At 40.3% G+C, this 23,844-nt stretch overlaps 1 protein-coding gene across 1 annotated transcript in view; it reads right to left on the reverse strand.

Annotated features, from left to right (window-relative positions):
* Window positions 1–23,844, reverse strand: part of snd1 (staphylococcal nuclease and tudor domain containing 1) — a 176,276-nt gene that overhangs the window by 62,804 nt on the left and 89,628 nt on the right. The window contains exon 17 of the mRNA XM_085437009.1: window positions 743–931. Coding sequence (XP_085293135.1) covers window positions 743–931 — 189 coding nt within the window. The remainder of the gene's footprint in view (window positions 1–742; window positions 932–23,844) is intronic.

Here is a 23,844-nt window from a genome sequence, read left to right on the forward strand (position 1 = left end):
TAGAGAGAAAGAGGACAATGATGACAGCTGGCTGGGCACCTCGTGCATCTGCCAGGGGTGAGTCGCGGAGCCATAATGAAAATGCAGGGCGAGATTAGGATCACTGTGAGAGAGGCCTCTATCCATCACAGATTTCCCACTGAGAAAAGCTTCAATGATAACTGCAAATATGTGGCTATTTGCAGAAGCAGACGGAGTATTTTCAGAACACTGTAACTTTAACTTTTAGCACTGCATCTTATTAATGCACTTTAGTCACATTTATATTGCCACCGGGGTGACTTAGTGCAATTTCTCAGCATTATTTGAACAAAAAGCTTTTTATTTTTCTCCACTCACTTCTGAAGGATTATCATTTCTCCAGACAGCACCTCTACTAATAAATGTATTACTGGCACTGATGTTGAAGGCGGAAAAAAGAGCTGCTGGATCTGCGATGGAAGAAATAGCCCACACATGGACACAGGACAATATGGCCACAGGCAGGCAGACCCTAAGTCACTATGGCTCAGAGATGGGAAAGCCAGTAAATCAAGCACTGATGCTGCTGCTAAGCCAGATGACATCTTGAGATTTACTTCCATCAGCAATTTTGAACCTAAAGATAGCTAGCTTTGGTTAAATGAAGTTTACTGTGCAATTAACATTTGAAAGCTTTTTGAGGGCCAGTTTAATGCCATTTGGGACTCATTGTTTTGTAGGTTGTGCAGTAGAGCTCTTGTAGCATCTAAATCAAACCTACCTTCTCTTTCCTCTGTCGGCACCCCTCCTCTGCTGCAACCAGGGTTTTGTAGTAGGCACTGCGCTCCGCTGTGAAGTGCACCTTGGACAGAGCATTTTCTACCAGTGCCACAGACAGATTCACACCTTCAATGTGCAGCCAGCCAATGAAGTTCCCTGCTTTGTCCATGCTTTCCACTTCAACTTCCACCTGGAAAACCACAAGAGGAGAAGGGGGGAGGGAGGGAGGAACGAGAGAAAGAAAAGAGGCTCAGTTAATGTTCTGTATCAAGATTAAGTTTGAGATTCGTTTACAGCAATAGGAGGAAGGGGGTCCCCCTGAGGAGACATCACTGTTCTTAAATAGAAACATGAATGAAGACCTGTGAGCTTTCTATTGATTCAGTACCACACACACACACATATGCAGATCCTGTTTCATTCCACTGTTGTGGACTTCCCAATGAATCTGGTCTTGGTCAGTACTTTTATAACCAGAGAAAGCCCCGCCCGCACCAGCAGCGACTGCTCGTCTAAGTACACTTTCAGAATAACTTGAGTGTTTGACATTTTCAATTAAGCATGACTGTCAGCTTTCAATAACGTGTCTATTTAGAAATCACTGGGCCTGTGATTGGCCTGCACAAACAGTGGAGGCTATTAGAGGCTTTAAATTAGTGTTGCATATGCACTTCAACCTTAATTAAGAGCCCACATTTCTTCATCCTATTTTTTTTTTAAACAACGCAAATCATTTTCAATTAGTGACAGCTAAGTTGCCATTCCCTTAAGTAAACAAATGAGGGCACCCAAATTAGCTAACCCTGCTGACAAAGTAGGAAAGATTTCACAACATTGCCTGTGATGGACTATAACCAAATTCTGCCTATTCAGGCTAATTATCTATTCATTACTTTTTGTTTCATAAATGATGGACGACCAGGAGGCGAAAGAAAAAGGACAAAAAAAAAATCAATAGCATTTTTCTTTACTCTAAAGCCTAAAGTCAGCGAGAAAGTGAGAGGGCAGGTGTGCTGAGGAGATAGGACGTAGTCAAGCGATTAAGACTTGGACTGCTTAGCCCTGCACTCACAAGGGAAATCTGAGGGGAATTAAGTTTGTAAACTGCTCTGCCTTGTTCTCAGCTGAAGTTAAAAAAAGAAGCTTTTATTACTGAATGTATAATCTGTTCTTTTATTAAGCATAAAATTGACAAGCATTCATATAACAGTGGGACACATATTTCCACTTTCTGGATCCAGTTATATTTGGATAAAGCGTTTTCATCAAGGGTTTGTTCAAAAGCGATATAATGTAATGTAACACCACTTGGTACTAGAGATGGCACGATACCACTTTTTTATGTCCGATACCGATATCATAAATTTGGATATCTGCCGATACCGATATCGTCAGATATAATCGACGTAATCAACCTTAATTTGATGCAGTGTGAAAAAAAATGCACAGAAATCAATTATTTTTCATCCATCCATCCATCCATTCGCTTCCGCTTATCCTTTTTCAGGGTCGCGGGGGGCGCTGGAGCCTATCCCAGCTGTCATAGGGCGAGAGGCGGGGTACACCCTGGACAGGTCGCCAGTCTGTCACAGGGCTAACACACAGGGACAGACAACCATTCACACTCACATTCATTCGCACATTCACACCTAGTGACAATTTGGATTATCCAATTAACCTATCCCCACAAGCTGCATGTCTTTGGACCAATTATTTTTCAAGAAATATTAAATAGATTCAACATCTTTCTTCAACAAAATTGCAGACTGCACAGATGGTACCTTCCCAAAGGAAAAAGTACTATAGCTTACTAGGGTATATTAGACTTAATAGTTACTATATACAGTAATTGACTTCTATTCATTTTACATCAAATTAAAACTTTGGGTGTAAGATTTGGATAATTATTTATTAAAAGCTCGACATTTTAAATGAGAATAAGAAAGAAAAGTATGTCTTTGTGCCCCCTTTTCCCTGTTAATGCCCTATCGGCCCCCCTGGCTAAACTTTGTTAGATCCGCCCCTGCACAGTTACCAGCCGTCAGCTACGTAGAAAAAGATCCTGGAGTAGAAAGTAATATTAAATAAATTCTAACAACAGCTTATCAAGCTTAAACGTGCTGCTGTTGTTCAGCCGCTGGTTTCCTCTTTCTGGTGCAAAGTGGGCCAAAAACAAACAAGAGAGACGGAGACAGAAAAGCCGATCAACTGATCATTAAGCAGTTTCATGATTGAAGTAGCAGCAAGAAGAGGCAGTCGCTCCATATATCGCTTGTTAAGCTTAACGCAGGAATGCTTTACAAACATTCAGAGATGGACTTACACACTTGCTTTACTTCTCTCGGGGATAACTTTGTCGGAGATGAAATGCCGGGTTGCTAGCGAAGCTCCACATGCTATCCAGACCACCGACAGGTCCCGCATGCCACAGCCGCTCTATCACGTGATGCATACTGCTCCGACGTGCTAACGTTCTGAGGTGAGTTACGGCGTGTTGCAAGTTTTGTGAGGTGCTTTCGTGATATTTAATGGATCGGATTACATTTTTTATTTTTCTCCGATATCCGATCCAGTAATTTAGGTCAGTATCGGACCGATACCGATACGTAATATCGGATCGGTCCATCTCTACTTGGTACAGTGGCATATCAATGAGGCTCTTGTTTTCAAACTTGGCAAACTATGCTGAACAATTTCATATTTACAGAAAACAACCTGTTTCCTACCAACTAATAAAAACACAGCAGTACTTGTTTTTAACATGTAAAACAAGCAGCTAAAACATTGGCCTGCCCTCCCAGGACAGCAATGGAGTCTAAATTCACTCGTACCTCATCCGCCTCTGTAAAATCTTCATTACTGTCTTTCTGTCTTCCTCGCTGCCATCTCAGATACTAACCCCATTTTATCTTTTTTTTTCCTCCTCTAAGTGGAGAAGCAGTTACATAACTAGGCTATAAGAGCAGCACCGGTCCTCTGAGTATCCAAATGTCAAATGGGGAAGTGGGCGAGTGCTGGAAGAAAAGAGCCAACTTAACTGTTACCAGCTTCCATTAACGCAGCAAATGCAAAAACAAAAATAAAACAATGCTGACAACTAAAAGCAACACTCATAGCTGGGAAAAAATCCAATTTGAAGGAAAAATAGAAACTCGACTAGAAGTTGTCTAGAAGTTATGATCGGAGCACGCAAAGCTCCAAAGCAAAAAGTGTTTATGCTCGCTGTGGGGGGCAAAAAAAACAAAAAGCACAAACCAGGAGATACGAGGGCAACTCTAGTGTGCTCAACAGAATGAATGAAAGCCTTTTGGCTACCCATTTTTCTTTAACTCTGACCGGTCCTTTACTTGGCAGGAGATTCTAGCAAACATTCAGTTATGAAAAAAAATATCTCGATCTGAGCTATAAAGACAGGCACACTAATAGATGGAATAATATTTCCACGGGGGGAATTATACACTGGAATGTTCTATTGCCTCAGAGAATCATAATCCACAATTATTCTCTAATTATCATATTTTGGAGGAAAATATAATTCTCCAGGCCGTGTAGAAACTATTAAATGTGATGAATATCACCAACGTGAGGAGAAAATACGCAGTCGAGTAAGTCGGATCAACCATCTGTAACGAGAACTGATGTTAAAAAAAAAAAAAAGCAAAAGGAAAACAAAGTGATCCTAAGAAAACACTTTTTCAGTCACAACAACAAATTCGTCTGTGTGCTTTCCTGGACCACTTACATGGGAAACTTCATTTACCACATACTGCCAACCTTATGCAAAGAAAATGAGCCTGCCTGAGCTGATGACGACAAGATGACTCTTGTCTTTGCCTACAGGGATGCTGTAACAGCACACAGCATTAATAACCACCAAACAGACCTACTGAGAAATGTCAGTAATATTACAGGATACATGAGCTGAATGGAAAGCACCAGCAAAGACAGCAGGCTACAATCACACACGCCAGCCTGTCATAATCAAAAGGACTATACCCGGACAGTTCAACTTTAATTAGTCAATCAATAGAAAATGATTATTAAGAATGTTATTCCCTGACTGAAGTCAAAATAAACAACAAATGCGTATATTGAGTGACCACAAAAACATGAAAGCATATGTAAAACTGAACTGACATTTCACCAGGCAGATCTAAAGCATCAAGAGTTTCACAAAGACACAGACAGAATTCAAAGTTCTTCTTTCCTTCAAAGTAAATAGCTTTGGTCACAATGTGCAGAGGACAGGGGAGGCGGAGTGGAAACTGCTTTGAGTAGAGCCCAGATGGTTCCCAGCGGAGGCCTCATCTGAGCCAAGATGGCTCCCGTCGGAACACAAATGGGCTCTGGTAATCTCATAAACGCTGGGATTGTGTCGACACGGTGGACAGAAAAGAAAAAGCAAACTACGCATACGCACAAAGCTAAGCGTGTGTGTGTGTGTGTGTGTGTGTGTGTGTGTGTGTGTGTGTGTGTGTGTGTGTGCGCGCGTGTGCAAGTAAATACACATGTGCACTCGTTGACCAGTACAAAACACAAAGCCATTTGGTACAACTGAAGTGAAACCATGGCCCAAGGGCATGTTTTAAAACTGCAGGAGATTGAATTCACTTAGCTGTTTGAAAGTGAGGAGAAAAAAAACAACAAAACTAAACCGCAGTTGGTGACACATCATGTCAGGGCCAAACCCACACTAAAAAGAAAATGAAGGAATACAGTGGGCTGGCAGTGTAAAACCTGGCATGCAAAGGGATCCAAACAAAAGATGTTTTAAACACCTGGAGGGAAAAACGCCAGTGGCTAAATAAGCACAAGGTACAGAGAACAGGGTGTGCCCATTTCTCTGTGAGCCGTTTTAGACCCTATGAGGTCGAACGTGGCGGGTAAAAAGCTTGTTTTAGCAATGCATTATGTGCTATGCATCCAAAACAGCTTCCTGTAGGCATTTATGCAAGGCACACAAGAGAATAATCTACTAATCAGAGCTTTCAATCATCACTGACAGCAGCTCTGTCACAACTTACATCTCAGTTTTAGTGCATGATCCAATTACTGAGATCACAGTTATCACCATAGAGATTTACATTTATGAGTGAAATTACCAGTTTTGGTCATAAAAGTTTAAAGCCCGAGGCTTTGTCACTAACAAATATAGTGTATGTTCAGAGTGTACTCTAGGCCGCCGCTGCTGTGTGTGAGCGGCTGCCAGAGAGGAAAATGAGTCAAAAAGTCTGTTTATCAAAGAGGGCTCTGTAATGCACAGAACACCGGAAAACCAAACTGGCAGACATTTAGGAATGTCTTTCTTTATTTTCATTGAGCCACTAGAAGGTGGTTGCTTTTATAGTGGTAGTTCTCTACCACTTAGCTGCAGACTCAAGTCTCTGAGTGTCTGTATCTATAAAATATATTCATTGGGGGGGAAAAAACAAAAAACAATCAATAGTTCTTAAGTAGCAATTCTACTGTAACGTTGATTAATAGCATCACTTTTTGTCCACATATCTTTTAATGTCCCTCGTGACCTTGACTCAGAAAGAATGAGGCAAGCAAATGGATAGAATCTGTGTTAGAAACAAAAAGGAACACTTAAGTCACTCCCACATACCCTTTGCTCATCCAGCAGAATAAGCCATCTATCAAACTGAGCCTTGGTGAAGATTGAAGAAGTGATGCGGAGGTGTGTAATGCGCACGTATGTGTGTTCTCCTTTGTGTGCAGGGGCAAAAACATCAAACCTTCTTAGAGCAATGAGTTGTCCTAAGCCCTACATTGAGGTGCAAAGTGGGCAGGGGGGGGAAAGGAGTAATCAGATAATCCCTATACCTTATTTCATATTCCAAACCTTCCCTATTCACTTAAAAGAAATCACAGCCTTCAGACACTTAATTCAGAGTCATGAATGTCACATGAAAAGGACAAACTGTCCTTTTCATGGACACATGAGGATTTAAGGAGAAAAAGCCAAGCTTTGAATTGGTCAGCTTCAGTGCTCCGAGCCCACTCTTGCGTGAAGACTCCATTTGTGGGTAGAGCACCCCAATCCAACAAAAGTCCATCATCTCTCAATAATTCCCCACGCATTCCCGCTTATATTGATCATTTTTCTAAGAGGGCACAAGGAGCTTATATGGCACATGTGCACGGCCAAGCCAGACATACACACAGAAATTTGTTCAGATTTACACCTCAATTAAAGTTTCATAAAGGTATACAGTTTGAGCAGGTCATTTATCAAAACTGCTAACTGAACCCAGCTGTCGACAAATAATGAAAAAGCTGCTACTAAGTTAAATTATACATAATATGTTTTATAGTTGTGATTACTTACTAAAGCAACAGCATGTAAAAGGGAACTTTAACATGTGCGAGCGCAAGTAAGTATGAGACACCTGGGATTAGTATTTTAGTGTGGATAAGCTGTAAACGTGCTAGGATGTGCTAGCATCATGTCTCTAGTGTTGTGGCCACCGTCGACCTGTAAAAAATTATTCCTTAGTCCATTACTGTTAGTACAGTAATGGAGGTCCATAAACTGCTGTTAATGGGAAACAGTAACACAGCATGCCTGGGAAACAGGGGAATTTGCAAAACCCTCAAATTAAATTCTTTTTTTTGGGCAGGCAATCCTACTACAGTTCCTTACAGATAAATGAGGCAATTTTAAGAAAAGCCACCTCTTTTTAGTGTTTAAAACCTATCCACTGGTGAAAACAAAGGTTCCCTGAGTTTAAAACAGGTTATGTATGTTAGCGGGTTACTGTGGTGGAATCAGGAGAGGAAAAAGCTAACTGGTTCCAGGAGAAATCTATAAATATAGATCACCTTTAAAAGAACGACAGCCAGAGAGAGAGAAAGAGAGAGAGAGAGAGCAAGAAAGACAGACAAGAATAAATGAATGAATTAAACAAACCACTATTGATTGCTTAATGGCACCGATCAGGCAGAGATCTAAATACTTTGTTAACGGGGGCCTATAATTTAAAAAAAAAAAAAAAAAAAAAAATCGTCACATGGAAAGAACATCAGCCAATTTCAAACACAGGTGAGTGACCAAAGTGATGATTTATGTAGTCCACACTTCATAAAAAAAATGTAATGAGAGGAAGAGTGGGTAAAATAGGTCTCCAACCATCAAATGTCGGAAACATATTGATGTTACTTCTGTTCTTTTATTAATATCTGCAAATATTAATAGGCTACATTTTTTCTAAACTTACTCTGTTTATTATTTTTTAACATATCCACGGCTGTAATACAGACAATGGTAGCCTGAAAACAACAAACATTTTCTGATGTGGGATGCCTATGGCTGTGGGTTATTGACTGTACAGCTAAAGCTCTGGCACCAACAAATTCCAAACTAGGTTAGTTCAATAATTGTCAGATCACAGGGTCAGGATAAATGGGTAAGAGGAGCATGACAGAAAAACGATTCTGTATTATTAATTGTTTAAATATGTAAACATATCTGTAGTATAAAGGGATCAAAAAAGGAAGGGCTTGTTTGTACAGCTATAAATGACTTGTTTCTGTGCAAGAACTTCAAATAGGTGGAAATGTTAAAAGAAAGAAAGAAACAGTCAATTTGCTGTATGGTGTAAGGTGAGGATTGGCTTCACCCTGGCAGGATATTGCTGTCCAGAGTGCTCACTGCAGAGCTCGAGTGAGTCTCAATCTGGCTGTCGAAACAATTTGGTGCCAGAAGGACTTTGGGGACTCACTCACTCTACTTCCTTACATGCCCAGCATCTACAGTTATAGACATAGCTGCTTTGAGGAAAACAAATCTTTTACTGGCACTACAGGAAATCAACTAGCGTACGCTCCGGTCTTTCAGATTTGAGTGCTTCACCCTGGCCTGACATCCTGTTCCTGAAGCAAACAGTCAATTTCTTTCAAATCTAAGGAGAAGCGGGTGAACTTGTGATGCCAGATTCTGAAGCATAAAAGGACACGATTACGACTCCCCGGTGAAAGAAAAGACTAAGAAAAAAGGCCAGGCATCAGCAGACTTCAGAGGACCTTTGCAGCCTTTTGGCTGACTTGGACAGAGATTTTATCATTCGGCCGAACTGGGACTGTGAAGACAGGGTTCACAGAGAGGCAAGTATGAGAAAAATGCATATTTTTGCATGGCTCTCTTCCTCATCTACTGCGTATATCTGAATTAAACCGTGAAGTCATTACCGTAGAAGAATGCTGTCATTTTAACAGACAAGTGAGGTACATGTCTGAAAAGGGCTTTATGCTGCTTTACAATGTCAATGTACAAACTCAGCATCCTGTAGAAATAAAGGTTAACATTTGTTCTTTGGGAGTTGTGACCTATTTCTGCAACGGCTGGTGTTGCTTGCATCGAGCTATAACATACCAGCTGGACAGGAATGTGTTTGTGTGCGTCTTTGTGAGTGTGTTGACTCTCCCAAGGGTGATCAATGTGACTCAGGGGGTCCCATGCATCACTGTCAGTGGCAGGCTGCTGTCTATCGGTGAGGAGGTTGGGGAAAAGTCAAACAGTTTTTCAAATGGCCAGAGCCATTAACAGTCAAGCAAGCAAGCATGATCCCCATCATTAAAACCTGCCTGATGCCAATTAAAGAGTTTTCCTTTCATCAATAGATAACTGACATTTCCCATGCATCACTACTCTAATGATAGACGTGAATGAAGGAAAGCTGGTGGAAAGAGTTGAATAGGAGAAACAGAAACATGGGAATAGTAAGCCACGTGATACTAATACTATTCAAGTAAAAAAGATGGGAGAAACGATAACATAGAAGTCTTACATGTTATTTTTTAATGAGTCTGTTATTAGGCCCTGGCATCACTTGCCTTTCAAGCACAGATCAACTCTCTTCACATCATGTGGTATTTGTTGAAAATGGAGAAAAACAAGAACACAGTTTTAACCTATTTCATAAGTAGTCATTTAATAAGGTGGTTCTGGATTGTAACTATAAAGCCTCGTGGAAATATAGTAGATACAGCCAACTGAGAAGAGAAGAAGGAGCAGACCCAGGGTATGTTGAAGAGATTATATCTCTCAGCTTGCCTCACTTTCCCCTGAAGAGCTGGAGGCATCTCAACTTAGACTCCTGCCCCCTACCACCTAGATACGAATAAGTGGTAGGAAATGATTTGATTAGCCACAATATAAAAACCACTGACAGATAACATGTTAAACATTGAAAATGTAATCAATGTAAACCTTGATCCAACTTTAATGTGGATCTAACTTTAACATGTTCCACACTTCTCCAAACACAGGCAGTGTCAGCCTCCCCCAGATGGACAACGTGCCCCATCATACACCAAGAACTGCTCAGAAACATCTACCCTCTACAATCCCCAGATCCCAATCCAACTGAGCATACGTAGGATATGCTAGAACAAGCCTAACCCACAGTGGACGTCACCAGAGCAAACTGTTAATGTCTTGGCACCCAACAATACAGGATGCTCCCAGAGGTCCAATGTCAATGCCCCAAAGGGTCAGAGCAATTCTGCCTTTGCATGAATTTCACAAACAATGCATACAGACCGCATTATTGTCTTTGTTTTGTCTACTATACCCCAGTTTAAATGCAGATGGTTCTGTCTGTCGTGCATCTCGAAAGGGGAAAAAAAGTGGGGAGAAAAGGATTAAAGCCAGAGTTCTGTTCACAGTCTAAGTGACTGGCTGCACTGACAAAGTTAATTATAAGAAGAACAGCTTTTCTTTTTAGAGAACGGCTTTGAAAAACTAAGAGTTCATAGAAAACGTGTCAGAGTAAAGACTGAGAGAAAGAAATCAAAGGTCAACAAGGAATCGATCAGGGCAGAATCTGCTGCTGTCCTCCAAAACAATCTACTGTAGACTATCATACTGTGTATTGCTGACTACACATAGCATTTTAACTGAAGTATTATCAAAAACAAATTCATCTTTTTGCCAGCGACTTCACATGAGAAACCAAAGAATGACTTGAATCACTCTATCATGGTGGCAGCTACTTTGCCATAAAGAGCCCTTCAACAAGTAGTAGATCTTACCATTGAATTTAGTGAATCTAAGACCGAATAGTGCCTTTTGTAACATTAATCAGATTCATGAAAAGGTTGTAGTAAACTGCATGAAATTGAAATGCAGCCTGGTTGGAACCTGCAGGCCTTCATGATGCTCGTTGATCTTTGTGATGGTTTTTCTTTGATTTCACCTCAAAGCCAATACATGTGCAACAGTTACAAATCACAGAACCCGTGGCCCCAATACAATCAAAGGGTCAGCAATACTGTGCAGCATAAAACCTTTGCCAGAGTAATGATGACCCAAGAAGGTGCAGCATCAGTGTATGTTGCCAAATCTGGTCTGATAGCTCAGTAATGTTGTCAGGATGGTTGATCCCTTGAGTAACAAACAAATCTTTCAAAATCCACAATCTGAAACAGTTACAAATGAATATTGCATTACTTATAACAAAAAAAAAACCCATTTTGCTATGAAATTCATTACATTTTTGAATGGAAGGGTTGCTTTTTTGAATTGTGTGTAACGGGAAAAAAGGGTTAACAAAGTATATATGATAAAAGCGACAGCTTCAAAGAGGGCTTGAAGATAAAAAGGTAACACTGCAAGGGTCAGGAAAACTAATCATGCTAAACCTGTAGCTAAATTAGTTTATAGATTATTTGTTATCCAGATGAAAGAACAGCACAGTCCTTGCATAGCACAAGACATAGCTGAGAAAGAGCAAAGCTCCACACTGGCCCTAACAGCCTGGTTATTAAAATCAATAACAGCAATAACTACAATCCATCTCATTTTTAAGGAAGGGGGGACATGGCATTCGGGTCGATGAATATTGAGCTACATTTGTAAAATTGCTAATATCATATAATTCCCCTTAACTGGGTGTCGTGAGGGTACAGGTGGGGAAACAAATTGAACTGAGCTCTAAGTTATTGAATGGTTGTTAAAAGCACACACACACACATCTGTGAAAATCATTAGTTTACAACAATTTTCTTTTCTGTCAATATAACACCATGATGTAGCTACCATAGCTGTGAATAGATACAAAGGGGTTTTACAAAAAAAAAGAGCCTCTCTGCCAACACTGGATATTGTCCTTTTGTTTTTAAGCATTTTTCACTTAGTTCCCAGAGCTACACTGTGCTGTGTGTTGAGATGCTCAGCTTGTCAAGACCCAAGGGTACAGGAAACCCACAGCAGTTCAAATCTTCAAGTCGCTGCCTAAAGCAGTGAAAAGCTTGGCGGGAGCAGTCAAGCCGCATTGAGCACATTCAGGGGTGGACGAAATGATTGGAGACCACATTAAGCCACATTACCTCAGAAAATGACAGCGTGGTTTTTCCAGATCCATTCACACGTACACCTTTGACTACATAACCAATGAAGTAAAGCCACTATTCTGCAATCAATGAGCAATGAACAGTATAGCAACAAAGAAATATAGGAGGTTCAAAAAAACCTATAACAATAACAAGGAGAATAAAAGGTAAACGCTAAAGTGGTAGCTCATATTGTTCAGCTGACCAGTGTAGCTCATTGTATAATATAAACTGCAGGTAACGGCTCTAATCATGAAAATGATTTAATGCAACTGTAATTTAATCACATGGAGGTTTTTCTTTTTTTTTCAGCTTTCAAACACACAATTGTAAAGCTGCTCGCTTTACAATGAAAATTAAAAAAAAAAACACTCTTTCCTCCACTACATTACAAAACTATGTTTTTTTCTCCCCAGTGTAGTTAACAGTGGATACATTCTCATGGGGGAAGAACCCCCCTACCCCCCACCATAAAAGAAAAAGCCTCAGCACTGGCTCGATTTATAAGCGTGATGTACTCTATGGGGTAGATGACTCATTAACAACACTCAATCAATCCCATTTACTATTTCCACCCAATGCGGCTTATCACTATGGGCGATGACATACATGTAAAAGTAAAAGACAATGACTTATGAAACATCTCTACAGTGATACTCTGCAGTAATATCCATCACACGAGCAGCTGTTTCTTCACTCCACTTGCAGCAGCTTTATGAATCAATTTAAGATTTCATAATGGAATTTTAAATATTTATGATTCTGTGGCTGCAGTGACCCAACTGCAACAGAGTGCAATGATAGTGATCTGTCAGGAAAACAGTGGTGTTACTGGACATCTTAAAGCACTGCCAGTTGTAGACGACGACAGCCTTAAAGAACAGATGAACGGAGGCTAGATGGAAGACAGAAAAAGAGTGCAGACTGACAGCAATAGCAACATCCCCACGAGACCAGGCAACACTTAGACATGGTGATCAACAGAAAGAAATTGTGAGGCGGTTTGGTTCATTATTTATGACTGGCCCAAAGTACCTACTTGAATTTCCTCTCACTTCAAGAGAGATATAATTTCCAAGTAATAACTGAAAAAGTGTTCAGCGTACCGACAAAAAATCTTTAATACAAAGTTATATTGCGAGTGAAGAAGGGAGGGGGAAAAAACCCAACAACAACAACAAAAAAAAACTTCCAAGGCACTGAGACAAACACTTCTACACCTACCGGCATAGTGGCGACGTTATTATGGCTCAATGACCTCAGGGGGGAAGAGATGGCAAGTGACAGAGAGATGGGGCACGGGGCAATCATGGCCAGGCCATCATCATTTGTCTCTACCTCTTTTTCTATCCTCTTTCACTAGTTGACAAGGCAAATGGCATAGCCAGCCTGTGTCACTCAAAAAGCCATTTCTGTCCTCCCAGACCATGCTTGTGCTGACAGAGTATAAGAACGAGAGTGAGAAAAAGGGGAGGAAAAGCGCCGACAGAGGATTTTTCAACATGGCTTTTTGTCAATTTCTGTGTGCTTGTCAAATGGAGAGGCAGTGCCTAGTTGCGGGGCTGGTTGGAGCGTTGTTAGGCAGAGGTTGAAGTTTGAGTGCGAGAAGAGTGGTAGCGATGAGCTGCTGAAGAGGTACTCCTGTTTGCTATAGACTAGTGTTGCATTAAAGAGTCGACATTACAGGTTGGAGGCCACCAGGAGCTGGGCAGAAGGAAGACGTTCCTGCTCTGAACACGTTTATTCTAGATTCACATGTCATTTCTAAAGGGCTGCCATAAAAGCACAGTCAGGTTTAAGTGGAAAATTATACACAAGACTGCAGTGTGGCAACTATTAGAGATCACATTAAAGCCAGTTAAAATGAATCTTTCGTGGAAACAGGTAGCCAGAGATCACATATATAAAATCGGAAATGATATGACGCCATTCAGCCGCATAAAAGAGAGCACCTCTTGAGACAAATCATTGCATAATCATCCGTCAGTTTTGCCAATCCAATCCAATTCGCATATTCAATCACATAAATGGCAAGTGACGATCAAACAAATTAGATAGGGAATTGAGGTGGGTGTTGGTGTGTGATTGTGTGTGAGCGCAAGATAGAGGGGGTAGGACAGATTGAATCAAGTCATGCTTACTTATGAGCCATGCAGTTAGTCTGTTGCTGGCCTGCAAACGATGATTCATTGGCAAATATAATTTGTTCTCAATTTTCCATCTTCAGCTGTGCGGTTTGACCAGTCTGACTAGTACCCTGCACACAGGAGTTTATCTAATCAGCGTGTGTCAAATAAATGAGATAAGAGCCACCCTTGCACCTGGACTTCATTAGCAGTTCCACCTTTAGGTACACAGTACTCAAAGACAGATCAGCTAAATGGAAGGTTAGGTTGTCTCATGCTAGTAACTTTGCTCATATTGAGTTAGCACATATAGTAAATATTTGGGCCATACTTGGAAAAGCACAAATTCTTGGACAACAGTGCTTTTTTTTTTTTTTTTTTTGAGTTTGAACCCGTTACAACTGCTTACCGCCTGCACTCCCGAACACACTGCATAGGGAACTATGCAACTATAGCAACTATATCCACAGAAAGACAATTTAGCTTCTCCGGGCGATTCTTAATATTTAAGGTAAGTTTCAGGCTGACATCATTTTATTGCTGTGACTTTTGTCCAATCATCACTTTCCTCATTTTTTTTTTTTTTTAAACTGCTATAGGGGAGACCGGGGATAGTTGTAACATGGGTCAGTTGTAACACTTCCAATTTCTCCAATCAGGGCTAAGTTTCAAATGATGTGACTCATCCTGTGCATGCCCAACTCAGTTCTGCTATCACATGTGAAAAATCAGCACATTTTGTCAAACACAGACAATTTAACATGAAAAAAAAAGTAATTTGTATGCCAAAAAGTAAGTTTTTCTACTTTATTTCAATTTGTAATAGCATTATCTGCTTTGCAGCTAAACTCATCAAACTTAAATTATGTTATTTGTATGTCTATGGGGATATATTCTGTGTAGGTCTTTAGTGCTAATGTTTTAGCCATTGGCTGTAATGTTAGCTAGTTCATGGCTATAGGAGTCTGGGTCAGTTGTAACAATAACGCAGATGTTAAAACGTACCACACTATTACTTTAACTTCTATTAAACAAGTTGGGGCAACGACATCAGCAGAGAGAGGTTCACTGGTCGCATTTGTATATGCGGTTAATGCCATTGGCAAGACAATTCCTCCACTGTTTGTGTTCCCACACATACATTATGCAGACCTCTGTGTCAGAGATGGACCAGTAGGAAGTACTGGTAATGGAAATAAATCAGGATGGGTGCAAGAAACAGATTTCCTCATCTTTCTGAAGCACTCTGCAAACCACACCAAGGTAAGCCATGATAAAAAGTAATGGAATTGCGATGCTGGTGAACAACTACATTTTTTCAGCTTCATTGTTATGTTCAAAATTGGTGCAAGAGTTGTAGGTTATAATGCCCACTGAGCCAATGAGGCCAAACTCAAGGAAGACCAACCAAAATTAATGAAATATTCAGTTGCAGAAAATTCCATAATATGTATATATGGAATATGTTCAAAAGCTAGATTTCTGCATTCTGTCACACACACACACAGAGCTACATAAATGGATGTAAGTGCATTCATGTGTTGAATAAACAAAGATTACATGTTAATGTTTTGTTAGTACCCTTATTTCATTGTGTTACATTTCACCCCAGGATATGTTACAACTAACCCAGACTATGGGGTTAATTGTAACATTTCACTCTTTGTGTTTGAGACCATACCATGCAATGGGTAATTGTGTTGCAGAGAAAATAGCTGCACCATTTAATAGCAGAGACATGTAAATACTTTGCATTACACTTTGAATCCACTACCTTAAAAGAGCTTCAATTTACAGACAGAAATGTCAAAAATGTTACAACTATCCCCGGTCTCCCCTATTCCATATTCTTTCGCGACATTTCTTTTTTTTTATTTTTATCATTGCCTTACATTATATCGGTATTACCGTGAACGGTATAATATGGCCAGGCCCTAGCTGGTTTGACTTAAAGTATATACCAGAGTATCAGTAATATTACTATTATTAATTATTAATCAATTTTAAATCATGCTTTTTATTTGTTCTTGTTTCTAATGTCTCTGTAAAGCACTTTGAATCACCTTGTTGTTGAATTGTGCTATACAAATAAACTTGCCTTGCCTTGCCTTGCCTTGCCTTATTAGTAATATATAGCATTAGTTTATGGACTGCACATAGTTCAGTTTAATATACAGCTGTTAGGTATCAGAAAAATAATAGTGTAAAAAATTATTATTATTATTATTATTATTATTATTATTATTATTATTATTATTATTATTATTATTAAAAGCTGTCCTTCTCATTTCTGAAGCGGAAATTTTATATTAGGCAAGAATAGGGAAACTTTTTGATTTTAAAACAACCACAATAACGCACTACAGTGGCAAACAACCCAGACCTGAACCCTACTGGAAAACACTTAGAAGCCAGACCGGTGCTACAAACTAACCAATTCTACCATAAAAAAGAGGCAAAAATCTCCACCCTGAACAAGCTTGGCAACTAAAAGCATCCAGTTGAGGTGCACTAAGCGTTAACGGACACTTAACCAAATATTAGTGTGGGTGTATGTAAACGTCTGAGCCTGTATGTATACTTTCGCCCTGTGTAGATTAGAGGAAATCGAAAACAAATTTCAACTTGTAATTCCATAAAAATGTATGCTGTACTGTCATTTCACCCTGGAAGAACAACAGTTCAAAGAAGTGATTAAAAGCTGAAAATTACCATCACATCCATGTCCATGATAAGTGTATGTAAACTTCTGACTGCAACTGTATGTTTAAAAAAAAAAAAAATCCATTATTTATAGTAAAAATCTATTAAACTCTGCAGAAAACAATACGAACAGCACACAATTATGCACTTTGAAACACTTGGCTTACAAGGTACCATTTCCAGCAGAAGTGCTTTTAACACCACCAGGTGTGTGATATTACAATTATGCTTCCAAACAGGATGGATAACACTTGATTCAAAACAGACAGTAGTGCACACACTCTTCAAATTCAATTTCAACAATGCGGCCACAGGCAAAAGCAGACACCAAACTACCATTCCACAGTGTCAGAGTCACAAGCAGTGTTGGGATGGTTACTTTTAAAATGTATTTCACTCCAGGGGCCCGTTCTTCGTACGTCGCTTACTACATCCAAGATCAAATGACACATCCAAGATCAAATCATCGCGCTAACCGTGAGCTCGCTAATCCGGTTCCCCGAACACACCTGCTGTTGACGATTACTACAGCTGGACGCAGGAATGTGACATCACTGGGTGTCGTAAAAGGGGCTACGCATCGATAGTAGAAACATTGATCGGCAACCCGCTGATTGGTCGGCGAAAATGTCCAAGGGGCGTGCTCGGTAGTTTCCGGCAGCAGAGCAAGAACTCATGAGTGAGGGATTTCAGGAGTTTCAGAGTTTAATTAAAACGCAAAAGAACACTGCAAAGGCTGCAAAAGCAAGGAGAGAGGGCTGGCAGAAAGTTGCTGACAAATCAAACTCGTAGGTAATTTAATAATAATAATAATAATGGATTGGGTTTATATAGCGCTTTCCAAGGCACCCAAAGCGCTGTACGATACCACTATTCATTCACTCCCACATTCACACACTGGTGGAGGCAGCTACGGTTGTAGCCAGGCTGCCATATCGCGCCATCGGCCCCTCTGGCCAACACCAGTAGGCGGTAGGGTAGATCTATCATATGACACTATATTGTCCAATATCATATGGCATTATATTATATTATAATATGTTATATTATATCCCCTTTCACATTAGAGCCACAACAGGACCCACAAGAACATGGGAACAAGTAAAAGTGGAATACAGGAGTATTCTACAGAATGGTAATATTTATCTCTTAGATTGCTTTGCGTCTCTTGGCAAGGTAATACTGGCCTGTAATACTCTGTTAGTTTGTTCATAACAGCAACCAAGAAAAGGGCAGAGGAAAAAAAGACAGGTGGTGGTCCTGCACCCCCTCGTCAACAAGTTGGTTAAGTAAATAATACCCTCACGGGAATATCGATATCTCTCTATGAGCACACTGTCGCGCTGAGCTAAAGGATCCTGTCTGTCCCGCAATATACGCTGAATTCTGAGGACTCTCCTTATCAATCTTGCACCTTCCGCAATGGGTTGGTCGCGTATACGGACAGGACATGGCTGCGACAGGCTTCCCAAATCCACCTTCGCTTTTATAGCCGTGGTCTCTCATCTTGATTACACGAAGTAATTTACAATTGCTACTCTGAAATATGAATTACATCTGTAATAATCACATACATGTAATAGAATGTTAATAGTACATTTCCCTTTTTTAGGAAATGACCTGTATGTATCTGTGTGACATCAATAAAAGGATCAAGTGCTGCATTATCTTTAGTTACATTGATAATATTTATTTATGGTGAAACAGTGGTAAAATATCGCTGTTGCTTTCGTATAAATGAAGCGGACATACCTGCGTGGCCGCGATCTAATCCTGTTTACATAAAGTAAACCTGCTCCCGAGCAGGTTTACGCTTACGGCTCTGTTGCTATGACAGCAAGTCCCGGATGAGCTTCGGGGAACCGACTGATCCAGGATCACGCGAAATCGTCAACAATCTAATCCGGCTAACCTACTTAGCGAGGTACGAAGAACGGGCCCCAGATTACAGAATACATACCTCAAAATGTATTTTGTAACATATTCCGTTACATTACTCAATGAGAGTAACGTATTCTGAATACTTCGGATTACTTAATATATTATCATGCTTTTTACAACTACATGAATGTACTCTTGCTGTGTAATTTATTACTATTACTGAAGGTTACTTGCCATACCAATACCAACTAGATTTTTAAATCTTACTATAATATGAGTAACAGTGGGGTGGACATTAGGTAAGGCTGCACTTTTCTCGCGCATATATAAAAACAGGTCCGCAGCTCCGAACTGTAGTAAAGGGACCTCTGGCTGATAACTCGGGTCAGGCTCGTAGCCAAAAACTAGCTTTACTTTGTTGTCTGGGTCAACTTTGCTAGCGAGAGAGAGAGAGGCGTTGAAAGGCTGCTCCAACCGAACTTATTGTTTCGGAGGAAAACACGAACATAGTATACAATCGAGTCTTAATAGCTTACTTACAACTGGACTCATCAGGCACTCTTTTTGGCTGCAGTGGTTATTATTATATTTACATGCTTGCTCTTGACATGGGCTGTGAGATTGAGACCCAGGCATTAGAGCCTCTTAATGCGCGTTTTGTTTGGGTTTCCACCGGCGTGTTACCAAAAATAGAGAGGGCATAGCCTAACATATGAAACAGGAAAAGACTGCCGTGTAATCCATTTATTTCAACAAAGTAACTGTATTCTGAATACCACCTTTTTAAACAGTAACTGTAACAGAATACAGTTACTCATATTTCGTATTTTAAATACGTAACGCCAGTCCATGTATTCGGTTACTCCCCAACACTGATCACAAGCTATTTAGGCAATTTTGTGGCCAGGTCAACACTCATGCTTCCCAGACTTACTGGTTGAGCTACATTTTAAGAAGACCCCATGTACATAGGCGTTTGGTTTATGTTATTTTTAATTGATGGGGGGAACAAAAGTGGTGAGATCAAATATTTTCTCCTAAGAAAATTAGAACTTCGGCATCTTAGTGGCTTTATTCATTTTATTTACTCAGTAATTTATTCCTGAGTAAAGCTGAGCAACAAACTAATGGATGGCAGAAAAGTGTCAGGAAACTAGAGCAGTTCGAGTGTCAGCAAAGCCATGTGTGGAAAAAAAACAAAAAAACATCTGCAGGCCCCTCATTTAAAACTTACATACATACATCTGAGTTAACATTTTATAGCCAGTTAGATGTAAGAGAGGTCAGTGGCATGTGCACGTGTTCCTTTATGGACTGTGATAATGACATTACGCATCTCAAAAGCAGAAACTTACTGAGAACCCCTGTAGCATTTCTAATCACTACAATTTTTTTTGCCCTTATCACTATATGAAATTCAGATCTTTCATATTATACAGTAAATTAAAATAATAGAAAAAGGCCTGCTTGGAATGAGGTAAATTTTTCAATTCAAAATGATAACTTTCAGCGAGATGCCAAACAAAGAGAGACGAGAAAATGAAAGTTAAATCAATGTCCACCTTGGGAAATTACCACTGTTCATCCATGTGTCAAACCAGGTCTCTATGTTAGTGTAGTGTGTGTGTGTGTGTGTGTGTGTGTGTGTGTGTGTGTGTGTGTGTGTGTGTGTGTGTGTGGTGGGGAGGGGGGGGGGGGGGGGAGAGAGAGAGAGAGAGAGAGAGAGAGAGAGAATAACAGGGCCACTCACCAATAAACACAACCAGGGTGTGAGTGACCTAGACTGATGCTATCATTCAAAGGCCTGACAGAGCAGACAGAATGCAACCTGGTAGGGGGACTAGTAGGCAGTGGCCCGTGTACAACGTGGATCTATAATATATCTGGATGTTTAAAAAGAGCAAAAACAAACCAAACAAGAACTACAAGAGACAAAAGCACGAGATAATGGTATGCACGCTAGTATGACATAGTAAGCATGACAGCTTTACATGTGCAATGGTAACATCCAAAGGCAATTCTCAGCATGCTTAAAAAGTCAAAATCCCCATGGTTAAAGAAAAGCCTCACTCTTCAGTAAGCCTATTCCCCCGCTATCATGCGAAATTTAAACATCTCATTGCATCACTGTATGTGATTGTGTTTGAGACAGAATCCACCACACGGATAACCTTTAGCTAACAACACATTCTGTCACACAAGGATGAAATAAAATAAAATAACCCTCAAACAAGCAGTATTTATATGCATGCACTTAAAATTCTGACATACCAGAAACTGAAAATTGGCCTGCAAAACACGCATATGCACTTCAGCACACTACTGGGAACACAGGGTATTAAAACTGCTGTTAACCGACTCTTTTTTAGCGTTCTGCTCAGCAAAAGTGAACAAAAAGTGCTAGCTCCCAAACAAATCGTGCTCGTTCCATGCTGTGCAAATATGTCAGTAACATTACGTAGCCGTCATCAGATTCATAAGCATGTAAGCTTAGCACACTTGCATCGACACACTGGCACGTCATGTCAGCCAGATGTCTACCATTTACCAGTCACCCATTTCGCTTTCCTACACATGCTCAGGGAAAGCTAGCCATACCCGTTTTAATCCCCTAAAGCTATGTAGAAGTGCTAACATGTGAAAAGGGATTAAAGGCAAAATAAAGCTGTGTGTGCATGTGTCTCAAATATGGCTGCATTCGCAAGATTTCGTACGAGGGCCAGATGTAGAGTGAAATCACTTGCGTGTAGAAGGCTTGAGCATTTGGTTGAGCTTGTTAATTTATCCCAATGTTTCCAAGTTCTGCAGATTTTCTTCTTACTCAAGACCACAACGCTACTTAAGATTCAAGTACTGTTGAAAAAATGTCAAACCTGAGTGGGAGATTGAGATTTTGTTTTCTTGGACATCAAAATTCTGACGTGCACACCAACATTTCCTCACTTGCTTTTACCTATATAAACACATGTTGCCATGGGTTGTGGTAATTTCAAGCACTCAAATTGGCATCCTAACCTCAGCTCTTCTTACTGGCTGTAAGTGGACTGTGTGGGAGGACCTGGTTCTGACAGAACTGACTGTTGTGTTATTGACTTCAGTTTAGAAAGTGCTGCCTGATGCTTCCTCCCTCCCTATTTTCATAGCCAAGACCCCTCACCACCACCACCACTACCACCACCCCAGCTTACCTTTGGGGGAAGTCCCTGATTGCATTGCTAAAGAAAACAAATTTAAGCAATGCCACGGGAACGGGAGTTTAGATGGGACCAAGTCTATTTGTACAGTGTGTATGAGCTGGATGTGGTTTTTCCTTGAAACAGTATTCCTTTCCATTTTTTCCCCCAGCGTTCTTTCTTTCATCCCAAATATTTGCTTTTCCTCTCATTACTTTTTCCTCTCTAATGCTTCCACGCTCATTTAGCAATAATGTTAACGTCCACTCAGGTGTCCCTTTCTCAATTTTCAGCCCTTCCCATCCAGCATTGTCTCCAACCTGCTTGGGCAAACAGCTGCTTAAGTATTGCATTGTTGGATGCCGCAGGTACACCAAGCATTTGATGCTGTGCTGGATGCACTCATAGATTAGACACACTTAGCTAGGCTTCTCAAATCCTCCGTACCAAGAGGAAAAAAATGCAAAGAAAAAAAAAAAAAAAAAAAAAAGAGGGCAGAGAGACAGAATGCTCCACGGGAAAAATACTTGGCTTGGTGGCGAGTTGTCAACATTCAAGACAACACACAAAAATCATCTCCTGTACACACACTCATTCTAACATACCACTTTTCTTTTCTACAAGTAAAATGACTCCCTCACAACAATGACCTCAGAGCTCCTTAAAGTATACTTAAATATATAAAGTGTGTGATTCTCATTATGTTCACATGGCAGATCAGGGTTCATTTGAACACAGATAAAGTAGAATGGCAACTATCGGTAATGAAATCCAAATTGGATGCATATTAGAAACAGACTGTGTTTACTCCCTACCTACCTATCATCTGCTTTCCATCGCTGGAAAGCCACTGAAAAGCAGCCTTTAATATCATGTGTAGTCTGCACCAAGATATCTGGTGTGGGGCAAAATGAAAAGGTTTGTAAACACAAACACAGAACTAGAAAACCATTGGGGGAAAAAGGAATACTGGCCTCAACATGGACACCTTTTATCTGCTGGATAAATGAAAACTTGTTTGTTTTTTTGCCATCACTCGGTCTGTACTGTAACAGACTTTAGTAGGAATAAAAGCAATTGTTATGGTCATCATGGCACCGTGTCCACATCATCCGCTTGAAGCACACTGCAGCCGCCTTGCAAACAATACGTGCTGTTCCTCCTGCTCAGAAAAACCACTGCTTCACCACTGAAGCAGGAAGTCGAAAAGAGTGACCGTGGAAGTTTTTCCCAAGTTTTCTGCACAACTGATCTTACCCGAGTCTTGCATCAAAATTCCCTCTGCACCATGAAGGGCTACCTGTGCTTCTGGCATTGATGTATCATGAAGACGCCTACAGAGACTGACCTGTTTGCACACGTGTGCCTCCACCCTGACCCCGCCAGCTACACTGCACACGTAAGATTCCAAAAATTGGCAGAAAAACGACAAGGCGGCAGTGGCGAGTTTATTTTGGGGCATGATGCTGTGCACTATGATGACAATGGTGAACATAAACTGCCTGTAATTCTCCCTTAGAGCGCTACACAGATCCTTGTGATTACCCCTGTCGTAGATCAACATCAAAGACAGCAGCAGCTACTATGATTTTAAGAAGAGGGGCACCGCAGGAAACAAATGCAGCTACTTTGTAATTGGAGATGAAATTTTAATAAAGTATGACTCAGATGATGGCATAGTCGTTCATGACCACATTACATGTTAGTAATGGATTTATTTCGATCATATAGAGAGATATGTGCATTTAAAGGCAAACTATTTTCAGTATGTTATATGCTATAAATACAGTGCATAATTCCTGGTATAGCTCTAATTTGATTTTAAAACCAAAACAATTTAATGAACAACAACTAATTCAAAATCCAAAATAGGAGAATGTAATGTT

The sequence above is a fragment of the Copadichromis virginalis genome, linkage group LG17 (assembly GCF_057382275.1).
Source record: "Copadichromis virginalis isolate Kocher_CV1m ecotype Utaka linkage group LG17, C_Virginalis_male_GT1.1, whole genome shotgun sequence".
Lineage (NCBI taxonomy): Eukaryota > Metazoa > Chordata > Actinopteri > Cichliformes > Cichlidae > Copadichromis > Copadichromis virginalis.